The sequence below is a fragment of the Anopheles moucheti genome, unplaced genomic scaffold (genome assembly GCF_943734755.1).
Source record: "Anopheles moucheti unplaced genomic scaffold, idAnoMoucSN_F20_07 scaffold_34_ctg1, whole genome shotgun sequence".
In the NCBI taxonomy this organism is placed as follows: domain Eukaryota; kingdom Metazoa; phylum Arthropoda; class Insecta; order Diptera; family Culicidae; genus Anopheles; species Anopheles moucheti.
In genome coordinates this window covers 613,201-623,698 of record NW_026453623.1, presented here as the reverse complement: position 1 = coordinate 623,698, position 10,498 = coordinate 613,201, and the positions used below count along the sequence as shown (strand labels likewise).

Below are 10,498 nucleotides of genomic sequence, written 5' to 3'. Positions count from 1 at the left end.
AACAGAATGGACCGGGTAACTGGCCAAGTAACATAACCGTCGGGACAAATGGCAGGGCAATAAAACGGAGCGGGTAACAGAATGGACCGGGTAACTGCCCAGGCAACAGAATGCATCGGGTAACAGAACGGTCCGGGTAACTGGCCTGGAAACAGAATGGACCGAGTAACAGAAAGGACCGGGTAACTGGCCAGGAAACAGAACGGGCCGGGTAACTGACCAGGCAACAGAACGGATCGGACAACAGGAACGGACCGGGCAAATGGCCAGGCAACAGGAACCGGCTGGCCAACCGGTCGGACATCCAGGCGCTTCCCTCGAGTTCCTCCGTCTCTGCCCCCTTCACACCCTCAAGCCCGGAGTTAGCGTGCGTAGCCCTGTAACCGGGCCTCTTAAGCTAGTCTATATATAAAATTTCGTTCGTTGTAACGCTTGCCGCGTCAGGTCAGGCGAGCGAAGCGATGAGCGCATAGCGTGATCGTACCGCGAGAGAGCGGCGAGAGAAACTTAGCACATACACGAACAGTGGTGCTTCACCCGACCGTCTCTCTATGGATGGATACCACCACTGCATGAGCGTGCGAGCGAGCGAAGCGATAAGCGCAAAGCGTGATCCGAACAGATCGCTCTCACTTTTTGTTCTCTCTCTGGCGAAGCCGCGTGCTTGCGTTCCCGTTCGCTCTCGCATCGCTACCTTTGTGCTAAACTATGCGCGCAGTCAGATGATTTCCAATCAATGCAATGTTTTGTCAAACAATAGTGCAACTTACTTTATTATTTGCATTATTTAAATGGTTTATTACACAATCTCACCCTGAGCAAATCCTTTCGATAGGTCACATGTGTTTGTGCGTATTTGAATCTTCTTTTTATCGCCAGGACACAAAGCAAACACATGCGGGCAAAACATTGCGCTATTTTAATGGATTACAATTACAAAACAGAAATCTACACACAGAAAAGACAGTATCAAACGATCCCTACGACCCCGCAACACTTTCCTGGGGTGCGCGTGCCTGTGCACGTGAGTGTGTTCATTTTTTATTCGCCTAAAGGAGGAAAAAGCTACCATAGCAAAAGCGCGTATACATGTGAGAAAGCTCACTACAATATTTGCGCTATTTTATTGGATAACAAAAATGAAACCCGCTCACAGAAAAGCCCCTCACTTCCTACGACATTTGCACTTGAGTGTCTTCTTTTATGCGCCAGGAGGAGGAACAATCTACCACAGGAGATCCAGATCGAGTATCCATTTATGAAAAACTACACTAAACGTACAGAATGTATCGCTAATAGTTGGAGAGGTCCAATCCACTCACTTATATCGTTTTGGGAGATCAGTTCTATGTAAAGCGTAAGTATGCCTCCGATAGCACGCTCATCAAATTTACTTCATCAATTGCAACAGGACCATTTTGAAACAACGTTTCATCTTACGCCTTTCTTAGTTTTATTCTGCAGAACATCCTTATTTATGTTCCCTTCTTGCAAACGTGCGTGGGTATTGTCTTATTCGACAGGAAAAATAAGATTAATCAACCACACAGAAAGGGACATGATATGAGATGTTTGGTCATGTAAAATAGGCTTTCATAGACTGTTTGGATTGTACCTGTGTGTGTATTTGAATTTTTAAATCGTTTTTTATGTAGACCAATAAAATTACATAACAAAGTAATAATTTTGTCTTATGCCGTGCGACAGCCTGCCGTACACATCTCAGAACAATGCAAGAAGAGCTTAAATCAACACCGCACTCTGCCGAAATCGAGTTGTGTGTTGTTGGTTACCATCAGCATCTGTTGTCGCTACATAATCGGACAAACGGAGACCACGGTTCGAGGGGATTTGGACGCTCATTGCTAAGCATGGTAGCGGCACAGTACGCCTTTTTGAACGAAAACAACCATACGGACCAAACACACACGGAATTACAACGGTTAAGCTCACAGCGCAACTGCCACTGTGCGATCAAGTGCTTAGCTTGGCGTGGCAAAAGTAGACGTGTTCTGCTCGACCACCATTCGATCCCGTTCCCTCTGATGACACTATTGCCAAGACGGTGTGGTTTTTGATTATCAAATCCAGAGAGATCGATGTTGATGAAGGTAGCAGGTCTCTTGCTGGAAAGACAAAATGCATCGGTGTGCTTACTGATGGCGTAGAAATATGTCAACGAGCAATTGACGCGAATCCTTGCGATACCTTGCGATTGGGTCTTCGAGGATGAGCTGACGCGAAAAGGTGCATTGTAACTAACAGCCTACGGGTAGGGTAGCGTCTATCCGAGCAATTTAGGTTCAGATTTAGATTCATTCAGGGTAAATTGTTCGCCATCAGGACTAAGCCAAGAGTTTCTTATAGCTAAAACTAACCTTAACCTAACTTATAAACAATCACGACACGGTAATGTAACAGAAAAGAGGGATTAAATAAACGACAAGCAATAGGAAGAATGGATTATAACGGGTTCACATTAATGAGACGATTACAGAGAATTTGTAAGGATATATTGTAATCGAACACATTGGACATGGCATTGAAATTTCTTATTGCTCTCATAATCGAAGATTGGCGATAGATAAGACACCTGCTTCAGGGTAGCAAGATTTATGCTCCTCACGATGTGACAATTGGCAGCGTACATTGTATTCAGGTATTGGTACATTCATGCTACTAAAATCCATGTGAACCGTCTCTTAACTTTTTCAATTCTGACCATATCAGTGCTAAAGCCAGGGGCTCAAATCAGGCTGGCGCTTTCGACTATTGGCCTCACCCAGGAACAGTACAGGGAACGTTAACTCAAGGGATCGTGCATATCGTTCCGCTAACGACATTGGATTGGATCATCTTTGCTCAGCTCATTACCCTATTAATCTGTTCCTTGCACTTTAGAGCTTCATCTAATCATACTATTAAATCATTCACAACCTGGAAAAGTTGAACAGCTATATCACAGATGGAGTAGATCGTGATAGTCACCACTCACAGATGTATAGAATACATGGGAGAGGATGGGAGCCAAGAACTAGCTGCGATTTTGCTACAAGTAAAACAACAATTCTTAACAGCTTCGTGCAAAAGTATTCCTTCTGGAGTTATGGGATGAGGCTGCTGACCAGCATCCGTTCAACGTCTGGCCCCATTCAGACCATCATTTGGGGAATTGCAGAGTGTACATGAAAATATTAGCAGCAACAACGCTACAAATCAGCAACAGCACAATCCATTGTCGAACTATTCAATCCACGGGAATACGTTGTTACTTCAAATCCATCCTTTGTTGTAAATTAACCGGTACAAACGAGCACAATGCACAAGGATTCGTTGACCTTGGGGAAAACGAATCTCTTCATTACTTTCAACTGCAATCTTAAGTCGCCCGAGATCACAAAAAACCCGATCAACACGGTAAGAAATGTGTGCTGATCTCCATCTGATATTCATCCTAAAGAATGATCTATACTACGAGAAAATCGTTTTAACCGAAAATTGTAGATTCGGCCAGCCAACAGTTATACCACAAGGTAATATTTGCACCCTACAGTTTGCATAGATCCTTTAGGTTGTATGTTAGAGTTGAAATGTATCCCAGAGTTTCCGGGCATCCGGTAGGTTCTACCGGGCCTTAACTAGTATAGAGCTATAAAAGCACCCATGATGGAGTCAAGCGAAATATGCACTGCGGTGTATGTCTTCGTCATGAATTTGCGCTAGATGCACCAAATTGATGGTGCAGTAAAAGGTCGGTATGTATTTTGGTTTCGTTGAAGCCTCGGCCTCAGCGAAAAGTGTTTCCTGAATTGAATGAAGGTATAAATAGTCTCTATTTTACATGCATTTTCGGACACTGATTCCAGTGGAACAGCATCATCATTACCGTCATCAAACCGTCATGAGTTTGTCTCGTCTTGTTTTCCTGGGATTGTAACGTAAACTATTGTCAATATATTAGAGGGGCAAATATAATGTAACAAGAGTTCTGCTTGGAACCAAACGTGCGATAATAATTTAACTTTCACGACAAAAAATATCACATGCACATTCATAGGTCGGATGCGGTGATGAAAATTGTAACCCATTTTAACCACTGTGAGATGGCACTGGAGCTGTTGTGCGATGTAAAAGGATCATCTAAAGGTTAAGGACCCTCTTCTAGTACAAGATGGACCTGAATCATGGTAAAAAAGCACGTTCATTTCTTTCATTCCTTTGGATCTGCCGGCAGCATGATCATGACGGTGGTACCGGTTGTACGAACATGACGGTGATAAAGAAGCGAATAAGGCTTTATTCGCAATGGCAGAAGATGCAGAAGACTCCTCACTGTTATTTTCAACATGTAAACAACTGCATTTCATGTAATTGCAGATAAAACTCGTTAGTTTCTGCAGCGGCTTCTCTCATGTTGTTTACGTGAGCTTCTTCTTCTTCTTCTTGATGACGGTGTGACACCCAATATGCTGCCCAAGGTATCAACATCAACAATAGCAATGCCCCCTAAGGTGGGCTAAAACTTGCAAAATGTTGAAATACCGTCTGAATGTTAATAAAACGTTATTGTAAAATTAGTTAAAATCTTCTTAAAGTCATATAAGATAAAGTTGCTGACCATAATGCAGTAAAAATGCCTTAAAAACACGTGCACTCTTGAACTGTGTAGCGTAAATCGACAATGTTAGCCCGTCCGGCTGTCTTCCCAACTAGCCAGACGTCTATGGACGTCAAAATTAGAAAAAAGCAAAAACCTTACCAATAACCTTACGAGCAACACTACCAGTTGCAACGCGAATAGTGGGTTTTTGACGTCTTCGCTTTGCCGCACGGTGGTTGTAGGTAATCGCAAAAAAGGTCAAAAATCAAAAAAATAAATGAAAAATCCAAAAAATATTATTTTTCTATCTTTTTGTCCTTTCATTTTTCACTTGCTCCTGATGTGGGTGTATCGTGTCTACGACTGCTTCTTCTTCTAATGTTTGTTTGCTGCTTTCCTTCGCTTCTGGGGCTTTGCCTGCGCGATTAGTGCATGTACGGTTATTTATATGTGTGGTGTGGGTGGGTATCTTTTTATTCATAGTCAGCTGTGTTGTAGTCCGCAAGTGTTGGGATTCGAACTAAGATTTATGGTGCCTGCCTGCAAAGATAAGAAAGAAAGGTTTAACGTTCTCGGCCATCAAAGCCTTAAGGATCTGCAATGATAGCGGCACAACTTAATCAATCAGAATAACACCGAGTCAATGGTAGTGCAATACCATATATTTTCATCATCAAAATTAAACAGGTAATATTATTACGGTGCATTTCAATTTATTATGTTTGTTGCAGTTCGAAATCTTAGTGCGGATCATAGTGCGAAATCATAGTGCGCATAGTGTGTGTGCTTTTTTTTGGTTTTGGAAAAGACAACACCAAATGGTTGTCACAAAATTCGAGGAATTCGTTGTCCATTCAAAAATTTCGCCTGAAAAGCATACGCTTCGTGTTGCTTTTCCATATCACACCTATCGAACACAAGTATCGCAAAAACTGCAAACCAATAATTAACGTTATTATTTTCACCATGAATACTGTGAGTAGGAGTAAACTAAAGCTTTATAGTTGTGGTACAAAGTGAAGATACTCTTTTTAAGTCTCTATGTTTATGAAATTCGTGTTAACATTGCATACATTTCAGAAACGATTCGAAGCGATAAATGGCAAGCTGCACAATGCAGGAGCATTTGAAGAAATAGAAAACCATCCAGCAAATGTAAGTATACGGTGGAACAAGACGATTAACGTGTTGTGTATAAAGTGATTATACTAAACGCACATATTATCAACATTTTAGGGTAATACCAACTGTGCAGCTCATCCTGAACATCCGCGGGCGCACGATTTGGCAACAATTGTCTTGGATCATGATCATTCTTATTCATCAATCAACACTCTTAATCCTGGTGATCCCATTCCATCAACATCATCTTCCGATCCAGTTACAAATAACCAAGGAGAGTCAGTTTCTGGTCAGCTAGCGGCTTTAGCAGGTGAAATAAGATGCCTGAGAGAAGGTCAAGAATACCTTCTGACCACTTTTGAATATGCCATGGAGACTGTGAACACTCACCGGCCAATTTCGTCATTCAAAGTGCAAACAATGAAGTCCAGAGAGGAACTACAAAATTTTGACGCACAATTATCCGATGCGGAATTTATGAAAAAAGTCGTAAGCTTCATCAAAACGGAGACCGGGGAACACCGACAAATGTATATCATGCACAAGGCGATTGATATTTTATTTTCTCCAGAATTAATGGCAGCGTGCAGTTGGAGTGGAGTCGGTATTCCCCATCCTAAAATTGCTTTTAAACCGTTCCGAAACATCCTACAGTTGTTTTCCGTTTTAGGAGCTAGTGGTGGCGATACACTTCCTGCGTATAAAGTGATGGAATATTTTAAAGGAAAATTTTACCATGCGAAGCAGAGATTGAATACCTTTAAAAATGTTCGCGCATCAGCTCCACGGTCAATAAGGTCCTATAATAGGCTCGCACTCCAAAACATTGTAAACAATAGTACAACTTAATATGAAATATGCTCATTTCTATCTACATACATTAATCACAATTTAAACTAAACATTAATTTTTGATATAATTGATAATTAGATTGTGATCGTCATATAATGAATTAACTGTTTTGCTTTTATTTAATTATTTTTTTCCATTATGACGGCCAAGGGCCGTATGATCGACTGTTTTGCTTTTGTTGAAATATTTGATGTAACTGTTTATGAACTTGTAATGAGGGTGTTTGAAATACATTATGTGATATTTGGTAAATTTATTGCTCTGTGTACGTCTAATGTCATTTGTTGTTAAACAGGATTACAATTATTAACTATTTCGTTTAGTTTTACAAGTTTTTTTCTCCTTTTTTCTTTATTTATATTACAATAGCGATATAACTAAGATTAATACTATGAATATAATATTAACTACAGCCTAGGTCACTAAATTAATGTATGCAGCAAAGGAACAAAAACTGTTTCCTCCTGATCTTCTGTTCTTATTGCTGCCATCTTTGCCTTAACATCGCTTGGCTTAAACTCATAAAAGGTCTGAGATAAATCAGTTTCTTTGCCTTTGAAAATGTACAGGGTATAAGAAGAACATGGCGAGTTAAACTGTGCACTTGGGTTTAACAGTTTTCTGCCTACTATTCTTAAATTAGAATCTACCATTTCTGCAAACACAAAATGAATAATTTCTTTTTCTGCGGAAAGAAACCATCCGTCGCGCAAGGTACGGTTCAGAGAAAATCCGCGTATGTGTAACGTTATATTTTCTTCCGCTCCTTTTAAAAAAATTTCATTGTTGGGTTTTGTTATTGGAACAGCAAAGCTTTCGAATTCTGATAAACGATTTATAGTTTGTTCCAAACATTTATGGCCATGTCTAAGCATTCTTTTTATATGATTTAGAGCATTTTCAAAGGGATAAGCAGACATTACGTTGAGGGGCCCAAATTCCTTCACTTCGTCGGTTAAATGCAACAAATTGTGCACATTACTGCTTATATAACCTTCGCCGTATATAGTATCGTACATTTCTACATACTTTTTCAGCATTTCAGAGGCTTGATCCCAAGTATCTTTATACACGTTCGACGAAAGCATGGTAACTGCGACAAAATATAACATGAAGTGTTCATATGTTCGAATAGGCAAATTCTTCTTCATTACCAAAAAACTTGCATACAGCAAAAAACTGCTAAATTCTGTGCCTTTCCAATGCAACAGTTCATCCAAGCCCCTGAATTTGCGATGTATTTCCCGAGGAAGTGTAATATTTTTAATTTGTGCAGAAATGTGTGAACAAGTCTCCACTGGCCATTTAATAGCACCCCACTTGCCGTAAACTGGTCCTAACAAGTTTCGACGCGTTACACCTCGATCTAATGCATGTAATTTGTCGCCAACAAAAACTTGTCGAACTATGTTGAAATGCTTTAGATCTAACAATGGTGAATGCCCTACTTTGTGTTGGACATAAATACCTTGCCGAAAATCAGCATCTGTAAGTGGTGGATGCTCAGTGCCAGGAAATGTTACTGTTCTGGATATTGGGTGCCGTCTGCCAACGACCGTGCACTTCATACATCCTTGTTTTGCATTGAAACTAACGACAGCTGAAAGTAGATATAGAAAGTATTGTAAGTTAAAAAATCATTAAACGCGTCGGTCAGTGCACATGCACTATATTCACCTTTTGCAAATGCTCGAGCAGGTGCATCTGCTACAATTCCCAGCACTTTGATGTTGACCAGCGTTTTTCGTGTTCCGAGATGAATCCCTTCGTCTATGAGCAAATTAAGTTCCTGCACTAGTGGTCGCAAATATTCTTCCGCTGAAGAAGGTTTCGATGTTCCACTGAAAATTGCCACAGTCATAGGCGCAGTAACATCATCAACGGTCAACAAAATTGGCCAAAATACCGTTGAACTGCTGGAATGAAGAGGCAACCCGTCTATGAAGAATTTCAATTTCAGCTCGGTACCAGTTTCCATTACGGTGTTGCTGAAATAGAAAATTTGGTCATTAACGTAAAAACTTGAGTAATCATAATTATTAACTATACCTGTATAGGTTATGGAGACAATTGCTGACTCCATTATACCAAAATCGGCCGCCTCCAATAGGAATGATTTCCTTTACTGCTCTGCTGGTTCGTAATAATGTGCGAGCGTCCGTTGGAAGTTCCCAGGAGGTTTTCTCTCTCAAGATGCGCAAAATTATGTTTATCGAAGTATGAGTAGCGTTCGTTTTCAATGCCCAATACCGAAGACAAGCTTCGATTGAGTTTTGGACGAAATCAAACACTACAGATTCACTAGTTTCACTTTCGTCGTCGTCTGAAGAAACATCATTTACATGTAGAATGCTTTCTTCATCGACGATCTCTACTTCATCATCGATGTTGGTTTCAACGTTCATAACGATGTCCTCATCGTTTGTAGCAGATACCGTTCTTGCGTTATTTTCCGCTGCAATGAAAGAAGCATAATTTTAAAACATATTCAACATACATATCGAAATAATATCTTACCGTTCTGGGTAGATGACTGTCCAGCACATGAGCACGTACAGGTACAGTTGGCTGAACGCATAAGTGTTGCCACCTTTACCTTGCGCCGGTAAAATGCACCACTTCGTCGCATACGTTGCAAATAATTATCCATCTTTAAAAAATTTAAATGAAACCATTATTAGCACGTTTGATTTTAACCTCATTTATTTCACTTTCACCAATGAATCTTTCATTAATGTATGTTGGTAACAATTAATCACAACATCAAATATACAATAAACAATACGCCAGACCGTGAGCCGTACCGGCGTTTGCTGCAAAAGGCCAACAATATTTACCGTACAAATGCACCGAAGTTGTTAAATGCTTTGGAATCTGTTAAGCAAACTGTAGAAACACGCACTTTTAAACACTTGGAATAATTTCACGAAGCTTACTGCACAACCGTACCGTTCGCTAGGAATAAAAACCGTTGAATATCAAGTGCTCTGGACGAGGCAGGAATAAGTTTTAAATTCTTACCCACACACGATTGTTGGGTAAGAATTTAAATACATGGGTTTTTTTGTCGCATGGCACCAACACACTCAAAAAATGCGACACATATTCCCTACGTTCTTGCTGTCCTCGTTTTCCCTTTCTTCTTATTCCCCTTCCATAACCATCAACCACAGCTGCTTCACTGCGTCGCAACGGGTTTCTCGTTGTTTCCCACTCCTCTCGCCCACAAACTTGCTGTCATTGGCTAGCTGGGTTTTGCATGCTGGGTGATGTTTTGCTGGTTGTCAATTTCTTGTGTTTATATTCCTGGTTCGCGAGTTCACTTGTTTCAAACCAAGGATTACTGCATATTCAGCAGCAAATAGACCATGCAAGTACATTTAAAACTAATTTCTCATTGCTTTACGTATGTCTTTTGACATTCATGTGTGATTTCCGCGTTTTTTATTTTAAGCCAACAACCGTGAGATTGGCTACCATTGATTGCTCGTACCTTGGGCAATGTTTCGATTGTCATGCCGCTTCAAAGCTCAAGAAGAAGAGGAATAATAAGAAGCTCGTGAGAATGAAACCATCACAGCCACATGCATACGTACATAACGAGTTATCTCCCTAATACATGCACACTCCTAGGCTGTAGATGCGCACTCACACAATACCATACCCCCATAGCAGAATAGTGGGTATAATTCTGCCCGTTGCTTACACATAGCTCAAGCATTTATATTTACAAGCAAAAATAAGGACTGTTTCAGTTTTTCCTTTGTAAATACATGTCGATTTGAAGCATTTAAACAGGCATAATCATCATTGAAAGTTCATGTGAAGCACATCTCCGTTTTTGGAAAGTTGACATAGTGAAAGAGGAGAAATCCATAACTTTTTCTGAAAAACGGAAACCGAACTGAGATCAATGTAAGAATA

General features: G+C 40.4%; 2 protein-coding genes across 2 annotated transcripts; one reads left to right on the top strand and one right to left on the bottom strand.

Annotated features, from left to right (window-relative positions):
* The first annotated feature begins 5,566 nt into the window (after window positions 1-5,566).
* Window positions 5,567-6,571, top strand: LOC128309235 (uncharacterized). The gene is made up of 3 exons (XM_053045611.1): window positions 5,567-5,575; window positions 5,681-5,755; window positions 5,837-6,571. Exons 1-3 carry the CDS (start codon window positions 5,567-5,569, stop codon window positions 6,569-6,571), a joined length of 819 nt encoding a protein of 272 aa, XP_052901571.1.
* A 425-nt stretch (window positions 6,572-6,996) lies between these two features.
* On the bottom strand, window positions 6,997-8,142 carry LOC128309240 (uncharacterized). The gene has a single exon (XM_053045616.1). The coding sequence runs from the start codon at window positions 8,140-8,142 to the stop codon at window positions 6,997-6,999; it is 1,146 nt and encodes a 381-aa protein (XP_052901576.1).
* Between the last annotated feature and the right edge of the window lie 2,356 nt (window positions 8,143-10,498).

Coding starts and splice junctions, on each gene's coding strand:
- LOC128309235 (XM_053045611.1), top strand. Junction 5,756..5,836: donor TAGAAAACCATCCAGCAAAT/GTAAGTATACGG, acceptor TCAACATTTTAG/GGTAATACCAACTGTGCAGC.
- LOC128309240 (XM_053045616.1), bottom strand. CDS start 8,142: ATGAAGTGCACGGTCGTTGGCAGACGGCACCCAATATCCAGAACAGTA.